The sequence below is a fragment of the Hyla sarda genome, chromosome 1 (assembly GCF_029499605.1).
Source record: "Hyla sarda isolate aHylSar1 chromosome 1, aHylSar1.hap1, whole genome shotgun sequence".
Classification (NCBI taxonomy): domain Eukaryota; kingdom Metazoa; phylum Chordata; class Amphibia; order Anura; family Hylidae; genus Hyla; species Hyla sarda.
Window position 1 is genome coordinate 471,253,538 of NC_079189.1, and position 19,187 is coordinate 471,272,724.

Sequence of the window (19,187 nt, forward strand, 5' to 3'; positions counted from 1 at the left end):
CGGCCTCTCTCCCCCTGCCTTTCCTGGGGTGTATCGGCCTTTAACACGCACATAGACTTTAGGCTAAAAATTTTAGCCTAAAAAGTGCGTGTTATACGCCGATAAATACGGTAATTAGCTCTGTGTTTCTATTTCTGGAAAACCCCTTTAAAGAGGTACTCTGGTGGAAAACAGTTTTTTTCCAATCAACTGGTGCCAGAAAGTTAAACAGATTTGTAAATGACTTCTATTTAAAAATCTTAATCCTTCCAGCACTTATGAGCTGCTGTATACTACAGAGGACGTTCATTTCTTTTTGAATTTCTTTCCAGTCTGACCACAGTGCACTGTCCAGAGTAGAAGCAAATCCCCATAGCAAACCTATCCTGCTCTGGACAGTTCCTGACAAGGACTGAGGTGTCAGTAGAGAGCACTGTGGTCAGACAAAAAAAAGAACATACAGCAGCTGATAAAAAATATCTTAATCCTTCCAGTACTTATCAGCTGCTGTATGCTCCAGAGGAAGTTAAGTTGTTCTTTTCTGTCTGACCACAGTACTCTCTGCTGACACCTTTGTCCATGTCGGGAACTGTCCCGAGCAGGAGAGGTTTTGCTATGGGGATTTGCTCCTACTCTGGACAGTTCCTGACATGGACAGAGGTGTCAGCAGAGAACACTGTGGTCAGACAGAAAAGAACAGCTTAACTTCCTCTGGAGCATACAGCAGCTGATAAGTACTGGAAGGATTAAGATTTTTAAATAGAAGTAATTTACAAATCTGTTTAACTTTCTGGCACCAGTTGATTTAATAAAAAATAGTTTTCCACCGGAGTACCCCTTTAAGGGGATAATATTAGGCTTGGTGGCTAGACTGAAAGCTGCAAGATTTCATGATTATATTATAACCTAAATAGTATAACAGAAAAGTAGAAAAAAATATCTTTAAAAAAATAGGTTTTCTTATGACACATTCCCTTTAACCCCTTAGGGACACAGCCCATTTTACTTTTGCATTTTCATTTTTTCCTCCTCGCCTTCTAAAAATCATAACTCTTTTATATTTTCATCCACAGACCCATATGAAAGCTTGTTTTTTGCACGATCAATTGTCCTTTGTATTGACATCAATTATTTTACCATAAAATGTACGGCGCCACCAAATAAATATTAATTTTGTGAGAAGTTTCCTCGTACAATCATTGCCTTTAGCTCCCAAAACTTGTTTATTCTTTACATCTTACTGTTTTATCCACTACAGACGGAACAGGCTGACATTACAGCATTTAGGTCAGATTTTATTACCAGTTATAGAAGGTGTTTCCTCACATTTTTTCCCTGAAATGACTGGGTGGAGCTGTGACACAGTCTAAATTGTTCTGTACATTTGCATTTTAAATAAAGTCAATAGTCAAAGTTTGACAGCAACAAATCAGAAAGTTTTTTATCCTAGAAAAAAGATAATTGGTTTTGTTAACTGTAATTATATCTATTGCTCAATATTAGAATTGCTACACCAAGAACTCAGTTTTAGAGGTGTGGGCAAGGGTCTGGTGTGCTCCTTGGACGCAAAGCCTCTCTACTTCTACATCCCTCTGGCGTTTGATGAAATCACAGGGCACGTCTGCCAATGGTGGCCCTGTGTGTTTTGCCCACACATGCACCACAATGAGGATTAGCAGAGCATATGCAGACAAAATATGGCGATTTTATAAGGCTGTGTAAATTATTATCCTTTGTATTATGCATTGCTGACCTGGCATGTGTTAGCAAGTGTCCATGTCAATAAATACATCATATAATAGTGAGTGTATGTTATGGAGAATGCTTGTTTCATAGTAAGCATATTCGCTAATGACAGTGTATTGATTTGAACTTTCATTTAATGTTTGTCTTATGTGTTTTCACCAATCTCTTTTTACAGAAGTATGGTGTCCGTGCCAGCAGCCAGCAGTGCTCTGAAGCCGGAGACATATGCGCCATTTGTCAGGCAGATTTCAAAGATCCCATTATCCTAATATGTCAGGTAAAATTCCCAAGTTACTTAGCATCAAAATCTGCTGGACCCTGCTCGGTAGTTTGTAATTTATTATTTGGCAAAGTGTACCTGTCAGACTAATTATGCAGCATAAAGCAATGACAGACATTGTGTCACTTATGTGTATATGCGTTTTAGTTTAGTTAAACTTACAATTTATTCATTGCAGCACAACAAGAGCGTGGTTATCCCCCAAACACTAACTGACCATTTCTTTCTACAATTGGCTTATGAAGAAAGCTGTGGGTGTGTAGAAATAAAGGGGTACTCTGGGGGGGGGGGGGAAATCTGATCAGTAAATGCCAGAAAGTAGTACAGTTTTTCAATTTTACTTCTATTTAAAAATCTTAATCCTTCCAGTATTTATCAGCTGTAGGAAGTTGAGGAAGTTGTGTAGTTTTTTCCAGTCTGACCACAGTGCTCTCCGCTGCCACCTCTGTCCATGCCAGCAACTGTTTGGAGCAGGATAGGTTTACTATGCGGATTTGCTCCTACTCTGGACAGTTCCTGACACTGACAGAGGTGGCAGCAGAGAGCACTGTGGTCAGACTGGAAAGAACTTCACAACTTTTTCCAGGTCATATACAGAAGTACTGGAAGAAACGTGTAAACTTTTGGTCATCAGTTATATTAAAACTGCCAGGTTACTGTAGCTCCTTTTAAAGTGAATGAAAGCTGTGCTGCTGTAACCTAGTGCTGCCACTACACCATGTTCAGAGCCAAGGCTTCTGGCTTCCATACATTGTTTGCATCCAGGCACCACGGCCGTGCATAACAGCTGATCCGCTGGGGTCCGAGGTGTCTGCACCTCACTGATCAGCTATAGATGGCCTATCATGTGAAGCCTTTTTACTCTGTGACGTTTGATATTCTGGACAATATTGCCAAAAGAATACAACAAACCAGTGATCAGTCTTTGCAATGATCTGTGGCTTTATCTGAATTTCTGTTCACATGGTGCTCATCTATCATTTGGCATTTTCCATGTATTGCCAATTTCTGCTCTCCACAGCAACCAAAAACCAATACAGCAGATCAACTTTAACATGGATGTCTGGCTTTGGTCAAAATCTGTCAAATAGACAACTTTGAAAGGTGACTGTGCAGTGCTTTATTCTGGACTATGCAGTGGATGAGATTTATTAAAGGAGTACTCCACCCCTAGACAAAGGATAGGGGATAAGATGTCTGATCATGCGGGTCCCGCCTCTGGGAACTCCCACAATCTACCTGCTGCACCCAGCATTCTTTTAGAGTTTTGGGTGCAGCACCGGAGGCTCGTGACCTCACGGCCACACACCCTCTATGCAAGTCTATGGGAGGGGCTAGCCATAACGTCATGAGCCTCCGCCCCGCATCGCCAGTCATCTGGCACAGAGCAAAGTTCGCTCTGTGCACTGGAAGTCTGGGGTGGTGCAGCCAAGATCCCGGGTGTCCCCAGCAGCGGGACCCCTGCGATCAGACACCTTATCACCTATCCTTTGGATAGGGGATAAGATGTCTGGGGCGGAGTACCCCTTTAACTGCATCTTTTTTTTAAAAGGCGCAAAAATAATGCTCAAACCTTCATAAAAAGGCAAACTCATACCACATCTGCATTGCCTTAGAAAAGTGACACATCCTACAGCAAGTTCTGAGGTGATTTTTCAGTTGTGAAAAATTTATGAAAGTCTGTGCGCCGTTTTGATAATGTTTTGGTGTGCATAAGCCAAAAACACAGCAAAAAAAAAAAAGGCTGAGAAGTGGCTGCACACAGACGCATATTGATAAAGCTCCCTCATTGAATTCAAAAGATGTGGGGCAGAAATGGGGCAGAAATGGAGGTTGGAGAAACTAGCCAGGAGGCCCAAGTAGGGAGCTGGGTTAATGTAGTTAGAGGGACTGGAAAGGGGGCAAGGAAAAGGAAGGTCACTTCTGCTTCTGATCTCCCAAGTAAAATTGCCAAGTTGGGCGATGATGCGAGGGCCTCAGTATCAGAGATGGCAACCCTAGTGGATACTGGTCTCCCTAACAGCCGGGGGAACAGCTCAACTAGTAGTGTGGGGGATGGTAACGCAGGTAGGCCAAGACAGTTAGTTGTGGTAGGGGACTCTATAATCAGGAAGACGGATAGAATAATTTGTCGCCAAGACCACCTCAACCGAATGGTTTGCTGTCTCCCTGGTGCCAGGGTTCGGCATGTGGTGGAAAGGGTGGACAAATTACTAGGGGGGGCTGGGGATGACCCAGCTGTCGTGGTCCATGTGGGAACCAACGACAGAATACATGGTAGGTGGAGGTCCTTGAAGAATAATTACAAGGAACTAGGTGCCAAGCTGAAGGGAAGGACCTCTAAGGTTGTGTTCTCTGGAATACTTCCTGTGCCATGCGCATCGCAGGAAAGACAGCGGGAGCTTAGGGAGTTAAATGCATGGCTTAAGTCGTGGTGTGAGGGGGAAGGGTTTGGGTTTTTAGAGCACTGGGCTGACTTTTCATTGGGGTACAAACTCTATTCTACGGATAATTTGCACCTGAATGGAAGGGGGTCTGCTGTGCTGGGGGAGAGAATCCTGGAAGGGGTGGCTGAGTATTTAAACTAGGTGAGTGGGGGGAGGATAATAAAGCAAAGAAAGCAGACAGTGGAATGGATAGGTTAGAGAGGGGTCAGGACATAATGGCGGGTGGAGAGGAGTCCTGTGGGGGGAGGTTAAGAACAGTGGATAAGGAGATTCATGCGTTACAAACCAGCTGTAAAAATAAATGTAGCCCGAAAAATTGTAATCCCAATAATTCAAAAAATTCCATTAGCCCCAATAACTCAATAACTACAATAAGCCCCATTAACTCAAAAAATACCATTAGCCCCAATAACTTAAATAACAACGTTAGACGCAATAACGCAAAAAATCCCATTAGCCCCAATAACTTAAATAATAACGTTAGACCCAATAACTCAAAAAATCCCATTAGCCCCAATAACTTAAATAGTACAATTAGCCCTTATAACTCAAAAAATGACATTAACCCCAATAACTCTGAAAATCCCATTAGTGAGACTATATGTGTAAAACTTAATGGAAATGTAAAGTGTATGTTCACAAATGCCAGAAGCCTAGCAAATAAAATGGGGGAGCTTGAGGCCTTGATACTGGTGGAACATATTGATATAGTTGGGGTCACTGAGACATGGCTGGACTCCTCGCATGACTGGGCTGTTAATCTGCAGGGGTTTACATTGTTTCGCAAGGATAGAATGAACAGAAAAGGTGGTGGAGTCTGTCTGTATGTAAGAAGTGGTATGAAAGTCAATGTGAACGATGCCATAGTGTGTGATGATTCTGAGGAGGTGGAATCACTGTGGGTAGAATTACAAAAGGAGGGAAATACTGAAAAAATAATATTTGGTGTAATTTACAGACCCCCTAATATCACTGAAGAGATAGAAGGTCGGCTGTATAAACAAATAGAGAGGGCCGCCCGGGCAGGTACAGTGGTAATAATGGGAGATTTTAACTATCCAGATATAGATTGGGGCCGGGGGTTGGCTAAAACTACAAAGGGGAGAAAATTCCTAAATTTATTGCAGGATAATTTTATGGGCCAGTTTGTGGAGGACCCAACAAGAAGTGATGCCTTGTTGGATCTGATCATTTCCAACAACGCAGAGCTGGTTGGTAATGTAACTGTGCGGGAAAACCTTGGTAATAGCGACCACAATATAGTTACTTTTGACTTAAAATGTAGAAAACAAAGACAGACGGGGAAAGCAAAAACATATAACTTTAAAAAGGCAAATTTCCCTGGGCTGAGGGCTGCACTACAGGACATAGACTGGGGGGAGGTGTTCTCAAATACTGATACAGAAGGTAAATGGGACATCTTTAAATCAACTCTAAATAACTATACAGCTAAATATATACCAAAGGGGAACAAATATAAACGATTAAAACTAAATCCTACATGGCTGACAAATGAGGTTAAAAGAGCAATAAACAACAAAAAAATAGCCTTCAAAAAATACAAATCTGATGGGTCAGCTATAACATTTAAACAGTACAAGGAGCTTAATAAAATCTGTAAAAATGTAATAAAAACAGCAAAAATTCAAAATGAGAGACAGGTGGCCGAAGAAAGCAAAACTAATCCTAAATATTTTTTTAGATATATAAATACAAAAAAACCAAGGACAGAGCATGTAGGACCCCTTAATAATGATAATGGGGAGGTTGTCACGGGCGATCAAGAGAAGGCGGAGCTACTGAATGGGTTCTTTAGTTCTGTATATACTATGGAAGAAGGAGCTGACATTGGTCAGGTCAGTGCTGGTAACACATCATATAATGTATTGAACTGGCTTAATGTAGAGATGGTACAAGGTAAGTTAAGTAAAGTAAATGTTAGCAAATCTCCAGGGCCGGATGGACTACACCCAAGAGTTCTTAGAGAGGTAAGTTCAGTAATATCTGTACCCTTGTTCATGATATTTAGAGATTCTCTGGTGTCTGGTATTGTGCCAAGGGACTGGCGCAAGGCTAATGTGGTACCAATCTTCAAGAAGGGCTCTAGGTCTTCGCCAGGCAATTATAGACCGGTAAGTCTAACGTGCATTGTGGGTAAATTGTTTGAAGGACTTATAAGGGATTACATACAGGAATACATAGGGGATAATAGTATTATAAGTGATAGCCAGCATGGGTTTACTAAGGATAGAAGTTGTCAAACCAATCTAATTTGCTTTTATGAAGAGGTGAGTAGAAGCCTTGACAGAGGAATGGCTGTGGATATAGTGTTTCTGGATTTTGCCAAAGCGTTTGATACTGTCCCTCATAGATGTCTGACAGGTAAGTTAAGGTCCTTGGGCTTGGAAACTTTAGTTTGTAACTGGATTGAACACTGGCTCATAGATCGTACCCAGAGAGTGGTGGTAAATGATTCGTACTCTGATTGGTCCCCGGTTATTAGTGGTGTACCCCAAGGTTCAGTACTGGGCCCGCTGCTGTTTAATTTATTTATCAATGATATAGAGGATGGTATTAACAGCTCTGTTTCTATCTTCGCAGATGACACCAAGCTTTGTAGCACAGTACAGTCTATAGAGGATGTGCATAAGTTACAAGATGACTTGGATAGACTAAGTGTCTGGGCATCCACTTGGCAAATGAGGTTCAATGTGGATAAATGTAAAGTTATGCATCTGGGTACTAATAACCTGCATGCATCGTATGTCTTAGGGGGGATTAAACTGGCAGAGTCACTGGTAGAGAAGGATCTGGGTGTACTTGTAGATCACAGACTACAAAATAGCATGCAATGTCAGGCTGCTGCTTCCAAAGCCGGCAGGATATTGTCATGTATAAAAAGAGGCATGGACTCGAGGGGCAGGGACATAATACTCCCCCTTTATAAAGCATTGGTACGGCCTCACCTGGAATATGCTGTTCAGTTTTGGTCGCCTGTTCATAAAAGGGACACTGCGGAGTTGGAAAGGGTGCAGAGACGCGCGACTAAACTAATATGGGGCATGGAACATCTTAGCTATGAGGAGCGATTAAAGGAGTTACAATTGTTTAGTCTTGAGAAGAGACGTTTAAGGGGGGATATGATAAACGTATATAAGTATATAAATGGCCCATACAAAAAATATGGAGAAAAACTATTCCAGGTTAAACCCCCCCAAAGGACGAGGGGGCACTCCCTCCGTCTGGAGAAGAAAAGGTTTAGTCTAAAGGGGCGGCACGCCTTCTTTACCGTGAGGACTGTGAATTTATGGAACGGTCTACCTCAGGAACTGGTCACAGCAGGAACAATTAACAGCTTTAAAGCAGGGTTAGATACATTCCTGGAACAAAATAACATTAATGCTTATGCAGAATTATAAAACTACATCCCTTTCCCTTATCCCCTTACATCCTTCCCTTCAATCCCCTGGTTGGACTTGATGGACGTATGTCTTTTTTCAACCATACTAACTATGTAACTATGTAACTATGTAACTATGATGTGATGTCCTGTTGTAGATATAAAAGGTATATCTACTCCTATAAAATGATTATCGCATTAGTCTGTTTTCTTTTCTACTTTACTAACTATTCTGCGTTCATTTATTATTATTATGCATAGTACTTACATATATTTTGTGACTTATGTTCTTTTTTCCCCTGACATTTTTGTTCTGTTTTGCTGCTTTCTACCTTCCAGCACGTGTTTTGTGAAGAGTGCTTGTGCCTTTGGTTTGACAGAGAGAGAACATGTCCCCTTTGCCGTTCTGTAGCTGTGGAAACGCTCCGTTTGTGGAAGGATGGCTCCACATCTGCTCACTTCCAGGTGTACTGACAAGTCGAGTGGACCAAGCTGCTACATATCACTACCAGTGCAGACCAAACAGTATCGTCATCCAAGAATATGGCTTGAGTGATCCTAAATCTATCCTCCTGTGTCTTTTGGATTTCTATACATCTCTCTATTTCTATTCCAGTCTAAGACTTGTTCTGTGCAGATGAGGCTTAATCATTGCTTGTGGAAATAAAAGTGTTATATTAATAATTAGTGTTCTATTTAATTAATAATGATAAAGGGGTGAAGTCCATGGATCTTATTCATGAATCTATATACTATATAAACATTCTAGACTAAGCAATACAGGTGTCATTGTTTCATCCTGTCAAGTACACATCTTCTTCTCCTAGACCAAATTACTACAATTACATTTTTGCCAACTAAATTCAGTATGAATATCATCTATTCAATACTTGATTAAAATACTGTAAAAATAAATAAATAAAGGAAACCATTGAATAAAATGGAGAAGTCAAATCTCGGGATCACAAATAAAAAGGTTTGAGAAGTCCAAATGGGAAAAATAGTTATAAGTTAAACATATGATGGTTAGGGTCACACGGAACAGATCCAGAGCAAATTTTATACTGCGGACCCACTGATGACAAACCCTACAGTGTGCCTCCAGCTGTTCATGCTTGTAGCGGCTATCTGCCTCTACAAGCAGATACACAGTATTCTGCGAGATTCAACACCTCACAAAGAGTTTTATCAGTGTCCGATACTGCAGACACCAAGCTGCATTGCCAGACACAGCCGCATCCTGTCTAGGCTATTACTTCCTTGGTTGTGCAGTGGTACCAAACGTTTATGAACTATTCCAAGGAAACCCTTTTTCATACATTGGTTACTACTGAAAGTCTTAAATCCCCTGTGACTACTTATCTGGATCCCAGCAGCTTTTTTAAACTATGAGTTCTCTTAAACACCTCACTCCGCTTTCTGCACCTGTTTTTATGCTGCCCGCAGTTTGGCCAGTAATAAAACAAGTGACAGGTTCCCTTTAATGGCCAATTTTATATAAAACAGGAGATATGTAAAAGACAGGATATGATTAGTAAGACAATCAGTAAACTTTTTAAATGGGCACTGTCACATTATTTGTCCCAGACATGGACAAAGTCCAGGAAGTGAGGGTGGGACTAGCACAACTCTGTGCTCACTCCTGTCCTACCAGACTGCAGCATGAAAACAGAGAGGAGGGGGCTACAGAGCAGTTTGCAGTGATTGGATGAAGAGACCCAGCACATCACAGCAGACTCGGGGAGGAGGATGAGTCATGTGGAGTGAGAACATGCTCCCTCCAAAGCACACAATGACAAACCATGTGAGCAACAGATAGAAGATATTTGTGAGAATAATATAGGTGCTAGACACATAAATATTTTATTTTCAGGATTAGGTACTGAATAACATAACCTTTTTTTGTGGGATATGACAGGTACTCTTTAAATGGAAATGTATTTGTGCCTTTTTGTGTAGTTAGGTCATATAATGCATCCTTTCATTACATCCCTTGTCTAGTAGGAGCTTGTTGTCACTTGAATGTGATAATCTATCAGTTGACACTTGTGTTTTGTGTTGGCAAAGGTTATCAGGCATACAGCTGGCACTCTTCACTTAAATAGAGTTTAATAAAGTTTTCTGACTTTTCATGACACTTGTGATGAGCTTTTTAGAAAAAGAAATTGTACAGGAACCCACCTCTGTCACTGATTCAACTGAGCAGGAACTTCCTTCTGTTGAGCCCAAGATCGGTACCGTAACTTTCCTTGAGCTTGTATCAGAATGGTGGCGGCAAGGGATTAGGGAAGCTAAATACACATTGTTAAATGTTTGGAATGTTTTTTTTAAAACCCAACCCTGATCTCTACTTTTCCACAACTTTGTCTCTGACCTGTTTGCAGAGCTTTATGTTGGTCTTTATTTTGATTCCTTAGTAGTATTGCAAACTAGGGGGCCTCTAAGAACATGTAAATTTATACTGACATTATATGACAGATCATGAGGCCCCATTCAACTTACTTCTCAATTTATTTGGTTGGACCAGAAGTTATATCAGGGTTTATAACCAAGGCAGTGATATATATATATGTACTAACAACTTTTCATTTATGGTTTAACCCCTTCTTTCTTTGGCAATTTTTCATTTTTGCACTTTAGTTTTTTCCACATAAAAATCCATATGAAGGCTTGTTCTTTACGCCAACAATTTTACTTTGTAATACCATTTAATAATTTCACTACAAAATCTACGGCGAAACCAGAAAAAAATTATTTGTGGGGCAAAATTGAAAAAAAAAAAGCCATTTTGTAATTTTTAGCGGCTTCCTTTTCTACGCAGTGCAGTTTTCAGTAAAAAATTGCACCTTATATTTATTCTGTAGGTCCATATGGTCGCAAGGATACCCAATTTATATAGGTTATAATTTTTTTTTTAGTAAAATAAAATCAAACTACATGCACAAAAATTAATATTTAGAAAAATGTCCTCTTCTGACCCCTATAACTTTTTTATATTTCCATATAAAGGGTGATATGAGGATTCATTTTTTGCACCATGATCTGAAGTTTTTGTCGCTACCATTTTTGTTTTGAATGGACTTTTTGATAACTTCTTATTAATTTTTGTATGGTATAAAAAGTGACCAAAAATACGCTATTTTTGGCTTTGGAATTTTTTTATGTGTACGCCATTGACCGTGCGGTTTATTTAACGACAGATTTTTATAGTTTGGACATTTACGCACGCGACGATACCACATATGTTTATTTTTATTTACACCGGGTTTTTTTTCTAAATGGGGAAAAGGGGGGTGATTCAAACTTTTATTAGGGAAGGGGTTAAATCACATTTATTAACACTTTATTTTCACTTTTTTTTTTTTTTTTTTTTTTAAATGTTATAGCCCCCATAAGGCATGGCATTGATCAGTGTTATCGCCTCTTGACTGCTCCTGCCTGGATCTCAGGCACGGAGCAGTCATTCGGCGATCGGACAGCGAGGAGGCAGGTAGGGATCCTCCTCGTGTCCTGCAAGCTGTTCAGGATGCCGCGATTTCACCACGGCAGTCCTGAACAGCACCACTGGGCTAACCGGCAATGTTTACTTTTGTTTTAGATGCGGCAATCATTAGCCGTGGGTCCTGGTTGCCTATAGCATCCGGGACCCACCGGGTATGATGCACGCTCACCTGCTAAGCACGCGTCATACCTTGGGAGCCGCAGATGGACGTTAATGAATGTCCATTTGCAGCAAGGGGTTAAATGGGCACTGTCAGATTCAAAAACTTTTTATATGTTGTACATCTTTGCAAAACATTAACCTTTCTAATATACTTAATAAGAAAATGTTATTTCCTTTTTATAGAAATCATGGCTTATAAAACTAGGGGTCCTCATACCATCCAGAATATATTACTGTCCAGCTGCTGCATCATCTTTGTCCTAGTTGAGGCAAAGACAGGGACAAAGTCCAGTAAGAAAGCTAGCACTCCTCCTTGCTAACTCCCGTCCTATCAGTCTTTAGTCTGAAAGGGAAGGGGGTTAAATCAAGAGACACAGTACAGCAGACTCAGGGAGGACGATGAGTCATGCAGAGTGAGGACATGGCCCCTCTAAAGCTCTGAATGACAAACCAAGTGAGCAACAGATAGAAGGTATTTGTGAGAGAAATATAGATGCTAGACAAAAATTATACAAAATGTACCTTATCAAGACTAGGTATTGAGTGACATATAGCTTTTTTGTGAGCTATGGCAGGGGTTCTTTAAACCAAGTTTTGTTTTTATCATTCCACTGTAAAAATTTGTATTATCTTGTCACCATAAGGTTTACATTAAAATCCATTTTAATTCCAGGTTATAATACAACAAAACAGGAAAAACACAAAAGGGGATGAATACTTTTCACAAGGCACTGTCCACAGTTTGTGATCACCATGCAGATTTCCTGCTTCACCTGTTGTTTTTACGGTGCTCTATGTTGCTTTATTTTTATTTCAAAATTGCAGAACTTTCCTTAAACTTGTATCTGACAGTTTCCTTCTGTGTAATAGATGGAAACCCTAAGGCTATGTACACACTATTTTGAGACTCATTATTAGCCTTAAAAAAAAAAAAAATCTGTTTACACGGGCAAAATTTGTTACAAGACAATTTTTCTGGAATTTGGATGTCTTATGAGACATTTATCGCATTAGAAATTTTTGAGCAGTTATTTATTTTTTTACTTTTATTTAAAGGAATACTCCAGCGCAAAATAACTTATCCCCTATCCAAAGGATATGGGATAAGTTATAGATTGCGGGGGGGTCCGAGCGCTGGGGCCCCCCGGGATCTTCTGGACGGGGCCGCAGCAGTCTGACGGAAGTGAAGTTTCGTCCTCAGCAGAAAGCCGCGGCAGACACTCCCCCTCCATGTATCTCTATGGGATTCATGGAGGGGGCGTGTCGACGCCGCGTCATGCGGGGACGGAACACCCCTTTTCTGTATATAGCCGCTGCCCCGTACCGAAGATCGCGGGGGAGCCCCAGCGCTCGGACCCCCCGCGATCTGTAACTGGTCAATTTTTACTCTACTCAGATTTTGATAAATCCCCCCTTGTCTTGGAAGCTGAAAGACAAAAGATCATGGGAGCAGAGAGAGAGAGCTCATGGGATCTCTCATGGGAGCTGCAGAGGACCAAGGGTAGACAATTTAAATTATTTAAACATGCAGGACTATCCCTTTAAACTATTTACCCCAGTCTAACCAGGAAACATTTACCACAGATTTTAAAATATTCCAGATTGTGAAGTACACAGCCCCTGTTAAAGTGTTCAGCACTTAATATTCCTGTAGTAGAGTAAGTGGATGTCAATAGCAGTTAGTTTCCGTCATTTTTCCATCGTAAATTATCATAAAACTCAACAGTTCTATTCATTTCTGAAAGAGATTGTACGGCCAAATTGTTCATTAGGATGAGATGAATACACACATTATCATCTGCTGCTGAAGACGTGCTGTACTTTCTTATTGATTCAGAAGCCTAGAGAAAAGTGATGGTTTGTTGTAACTTCCACCGAATGCTTTGTGGCTTACTGAATTAACATGTTGGTATTATGAAGAGCTTTTGGTGAATGCCGTGCATTTCTATTCTCTATGAGTTTGGATTTCTTCCAATGCCGTAGAATAAATAAAGTAAATGCCTGATTGTTTGCTATAGGCGACACCAGCTTTTTACGCTACTTAGACATCAAGGACATTTATGAAATTGTTTTGAAAGGCTCTTTCTGAAGCAAACATAAATCTGATTTGTAACCATGTCTAAAATGTGTTTAGTAAGGAATTGCTGGAGGCTAGACTAAAGAACCCTCCTAAGGTTAATATTCTACAGATGTTTTATTTTCTGGTGTACTCTCCATGGATATACATTAACAGTACAATAGATCATACTAAAGAGCTCATCGGCTTTGAATATGGTACTGTATTAGTATGCCACCTTTCAAACTCATGAGTTTCTAGCCTACTTGAGCTACTCCAGTCAAGTGCTTTTTTTCTGAAATGTCTAGAAGCAACAGTATCTCAACTGTAAGGTAGTAATCCATAGTAGTTAATTGGATAGCCATGGACAAGATGCCGTGATCACGGGTGGTCAGACCGCTGTGACACCCTGAAATCACGACTTAGAAGGTTCTTCTAAGAAAACATACTAAGTGAAAAGTTGAAAAACTTTGGCGCAAAAAATACCTGTGCCTAAGAAAAGCGCCAAACATCAGCAAAAAAAAAAATTTTATTGGGTAAAACGATTCATAAATTCCCCCGAATGTGTCTACATACATTTGACCCATAGAGTGTTTAACTGCATGCCCCCAACACAATCAAACACATTTGGACCTTTTAAAGGGGTATTCCAGGAGTTTTTTTTATTTGACTATGCTACAGGGGCTGTAAAGTTAGTGCAGTTCATAATATAGTATCTATACATGTGTGTGACGGTTTTCTCACAATTCTTCTGTGATTTTCACTCCAATATTTATTTTTACCAGCATACAAAATGACTGTTGTCTCCAAGCTTGCAATGCGGCCGAGACCTGACTCACTAGTCAGCTGATGACAGGGAGCCTGTCTGCTTCAATGGGTGGAGGGATCACTTGGTGGGAGAGAGATTAATCTGCCACTAATGCAACAGCTGTAATGCAACAGCTTTAGGCACACTGATTGAAAACCACAGGTCTTTTGAATTGATGCAGCTCATTTATGTTTCAATAGGTGAGGTGGCTGAGGGAGGGAGGAAAATGGAATTGTGGGATTTGTAGTCAAAAAAAGAAAAGTCAAACAGGAAATGCCTAGCCACAGTGTTCTGGTAATCTCACAACATAACCATTTAGCCCAAGACAAGTGCAGATCTTTCCTAAGCATGTCTATTACTGTCTGCCAGGTACGTACTAAAATCACCTTATGGTGGATAACCCCTTTAAACGGAAAAGGAGCAAAAAATTGCCTGAGGTGCAGCGCTGCGCCAAAACAGAGACAAATCCACACACAAAAACAGCTCTAAAGTGCCCCCATATGTCACTATAATAAGGACTTTTGCAACCAACATCTGGAGGTCCACAGACTGGAGACCACTGATCTACATGATGCTTCTGTGGGTAGGTATATCTAATAATTTTTTTCCTAGGTAACCTCACATTTTTCTTTCAGAAAATGACAACGTTTACTAAAAAAATAACATGCCATGCCCCGGCCTGGCTTGTAGGTCACCATTGTTGGCTTTTACAATTTAATGCAATTTGTTAGAAAACAACCATGTGTCATTGTAGGTGACTGACAAGCTGGCATAATCTGTATGTCAGTCTGGTTCTCAGTATACTGTATAGAATTATATATATATGTGTGTATGTATATATATATATATATATATATATATATATATAGCAACAGGAGAATACAGCAGCACACTGCTAGCACAAAGATATAGATAAAACATGAGTATATAGATAGAACATGAAAAGCTATACAGCTGTAGTGCAATGAATGAAAATATGAAATTATGAGGTACTTAGCTTGCAAATTTGGTGGCCAAATAGCGTGGACCGTCCCACCACGGTAAGGTGACCTCATTCTGGGACGGACCCTACACTATGAATATGCCTCTGTGTGAACAGTACAGCAGGCATTGCAAGGTCTGAAACATCCAAGGCACCTTATATACACCTAATAGAGGTGGGTGGGGTGCAAGGTGCCTTGGATGTTTCAGACCTTGCAATGCCTGCTGTACTGTTCACACAGAGGCATATTCATAGTGTAGGGTCCGTCCCAGAATGAGGTCACCTTACCGTGGTGGGATGGTCCACGCTATTTGGCCACCAAATTTGCAAGCTAAGTACCACATAATTTCATAGTTTCATATTTTCATTTATTGCACTACAGCTGTATAGCTTTTCATGTTCTATCTATATACTCATGTTTTATCTATATACTCATGTTTTATCTATATCTTTGTGCTAGCAGTGTGCTGCTGTATTCTCCTGTTGCTGTATATTTAGCCCAGCAGCCTGCACCTGTAAGCCAGGTCTTTACAATAGTTTGGAATCAATAGTGCTGGCCAACTTATTCTTTGGTTTTATATATATATATATATATATATATATATATATATATATATATATATATACATATATATGTATGTATTTTTTTATTTTTTTTTCTATTGTGATATAAAATGTTTTCATATGAGATAGGACAGGCTGTTATGTTTGTAACAGTAGAAAATGACTACAAATTGTTCAATTATCTTTAAAAAAAGGTATTTTATTGTATTTTTTTTTTTTTTACATTTATCATAAAACAGGCAAAGGAATTGTATCCAAAAGATACTTTTTATATTATCATTGCACACAGAAAAAAACAGACAAATAGTAAAATAAAATCAATGAGTAGTGCACTTGTATATATAATAAAACATTTTCTCCCTATAAAGAGCTTTTATTATACAGTTCTTTGCACTTCTGACAGCAGAATAAATGTATCCCTTTGTTGTGTTCTTCAGCTTTCGCCCCCAATTGGATTCTTTTCCTCTCTGGTTGCAATTTAATAAAATAGAAAGTTGTTTCTGAAAGGAGTGGAGAGCTCTGAGGTTCTGATGAGAGCGGGAAACATGTCATGAGAAAAATTACATTCTGGATCCTCAATATTATTCTCATAAAATAATTGCCATTCAGAGTTGTAGCTGTGTATTTGACACTCCTGTACAATGTTATACTGCAATAGCCATCAAGAATTAGAATTTATTTATCACTTAAAATGGTTTTCCAGTACATAATGTATTTAATCGATGTGTCCAGGCTGTAAAATAAAACAAAAACAGCCTTTACTTACCTTACTCCAGTTCTCCGCTGCACTTCTCTTCACAGAGCTGTGGACTTAATGCCGCTCAGCTGAAGCAAGGTCCTGTTGCAGTCACTGAGTTCCTGAGAGGCAATGTTAAGTGCTGTCTGCAGTTCCATAAAGGAAAGTGCAGTGTGGTCTAAGTGCCGATACTGGAGGCTACAAGGGAAGTAAGTATAGGCTGTTTTGTTTTATTACACAGCCTGGGCACATTATTAAATACAAATTTTCACTGGATAACCCCTTTAAGGGTATTTGCATACTACAGAATCTCTGCCCAGATAAACTATGGGGGCGGAGATTCCAAGGGTGGCTGACGTGATTGAACCAATTAGTGCTAGGACCGTGTGGACATTGCCGGTCCCCATACCCAGCAAGGCATTCCCCCTCAGTATCCGCTCCGCCACTGAAATTTCATAGTGTGAACTTTGCAGAGGAATCTCATTAAAAGTAATGGGACTCTGCTGCACCGGAATTCCTAGCAGAATTTTTCCACTCAGAAATTCCATAGTATGCATGGGCCCTAAAAGAAAATGTCTTAAATCACAAGTACGGTGTCCATTTTAGGACATCATCAGTCGTCAGCCATAACTCCGTCCCAAGTCAGGTGAAACAGCTTCCCGCCTTCTCCCTCGGATCAATCGCCGTCAGTTGTCAGCCGGAACAATGGCCCCTGTCAGGCGACACAGCATCCTGCCTCCTCCCTCACACCAATCCCATCATCCTTCACCCACAACTCCCTCATCTGAAACTCCCTTGTTTAAAACATCATCATGCCTCAGACAATTCTCCCTCATACGCAACTTCCTGCCGCATTGCAGAGCCGACGCTGCACAGCATGATAGCAGAATCGAAACTGTGAAACTTGCACATGTACTACAGACACTACATGTTTTACAGAGTTTGTATAGCAGAGCTGACACTGAATAGCATGTACAGCAGAACCCATATAGCAGAGATCCAACACTGACTCGGCTCTGCTACACGGCAGGAAGGTTTTTCGTTTGAGGGATGACAGAGTTTCGGATGAGGGAGTTTCAGAGGAGGGAGTTGCGGCTGACGCCTGACGCAGATTGGTCTGAGGGATGAGGCGGGACACTGTTTCGCCTGACGCGGGACAGAGTTACGGCAGACGGCAGACAACTGACGATGTCCTAAAATGGACACCGTACACAAGGTGCTCTCCGAACCCCTGACAGGCCTTTAACATTGTTCACATATTTCCAGAAGTCTGAAAAAAACAAGGTTGTTTTAGTGAATGGGAGAAAGCTGCAAAACCTTCCCAAGTGTTCCATGTGCAGGAATATGCACCTAAAACAAGCAAAGAACAGGCTGTTGTACCAAGTGTGAAGGCTCCTTTCCAACAGCTTATTTAATCAACTGGCTTCAGAAAGTTAACCAGATTTGTAAATTACTTCTATGAAAAAATCTTAATCCATCCAGTACTTATTAGCTGCTGAATACTACAGAAGAAATGTTTTTCTTTTTGGAACACAGAGCTCTCTGCTGAATCATGAGCACAGCGCTCTCTGCGGACATCTCTGTCCATTTTAAGAACTGTCCAGAGTAGGAGAAAATCCCCATAGCAAACATATGCCACTCTGGACGGTTCCTAAAATGAACAGAGATGTCAGCAGAGAGCACTGTGCTCGTGATGTCAGCAGAGAGCTCTGCGTTCCAAAAAGAAAATAATTTCCTCTGTAGTATTCAGCAGCTAATAAGTCCTGGAAGGATTTTAGATTTTTTAATAGAAGTAATTTACAAATCTGTTTAACTTTCTGGCACCAGTTTTATAAAAAAAAGTTTTCCACCAGAGTACCCCTTTAACAGTATGGGTGTCAAGAGTTGGTCTCCAAACTGTACCCTCAGCATAGACCATCAATATTCTTATCTTAGAAAACACCTTTAAATAGTGCCTATAAATACAAAAAAATTTTAGGCCAACTGTAGATGGAAATTACATATAGTGCAATCAGGATTGATATATCTAAACAGCCAAACTTTTTTCTTTCCTTCCGCCGGTTGCCAGAAATGTAGATTAGTCTTCAGAGATTATCTGATATCTTCCCTCTGCTGCCTCCTTCCTACTTATGCTGTTTCACTTCCTAAGAAATACCTAGTAATAAACTGTAGCTTCATCTCCCTCCTCCCACTTTTCTTCTTTAGGGCAGGGTCACACGGGGTGCATCCGCAGCGTATTTCATACTGTGGATGCGCCGATGGAAATCACAGTAGGACTGCAGAGTGAGCTCCCAGCTGCGGAGTCCCTCTGTGACATCCATCCGCAGCATGAAACATTACCCGTTTGACCCTTCCCTTATACTGGTTTACACCTGACAGACTGTATGGTGACTGATGAGGTTTCTACACATTTACAAGCAAAATGGAAGTATAGGCTGATAGAAAATGAAGAAGATATATTACAAAGTGCCATACATTCAAATGTACTACCAATGTATGTAAAGAAAAAAAGAGTTTTTTTTCAA

At 40.4% G+C, this 19,187-nt stretch overlaps 1 protein-coding gene across 3 annotated transcripts in view; it reads left to right on the forward strand.

Annotated features, from left to right (window-relative positions):
* Positions 1-9,787, forward strand: part of RNFT2 (ring finger protein, transmembrane 2) — an 87,033-nt gene extending 77,246 nt beyond the window's left edge. For 2 of the 3 annotated variants that reach the window (XM_056536803.1, XM_056536795.1), the window contains exons 9-10: positions 1,901-2,002; positions 8,192-9,772. In XM_056536803.1, the coding sequence (XP_056392778.1) occupies positions 1,901-2,002; positions 8,192-8,326 (237 nt within the window). In that variant the 3' untranslated portion in view covers positions 8,327-9,772. Of the gene's footprint in view, positions 1-1,900; positions 2,003-8,191 lie in introns of all 3 variants that reach the window. The other variant, XM_056536809.1, reaches the window with a different exon arrangement.
* The last annotated feature ends 9,400 nt before the right edge of the window (positions 9,788-19,187 follow it).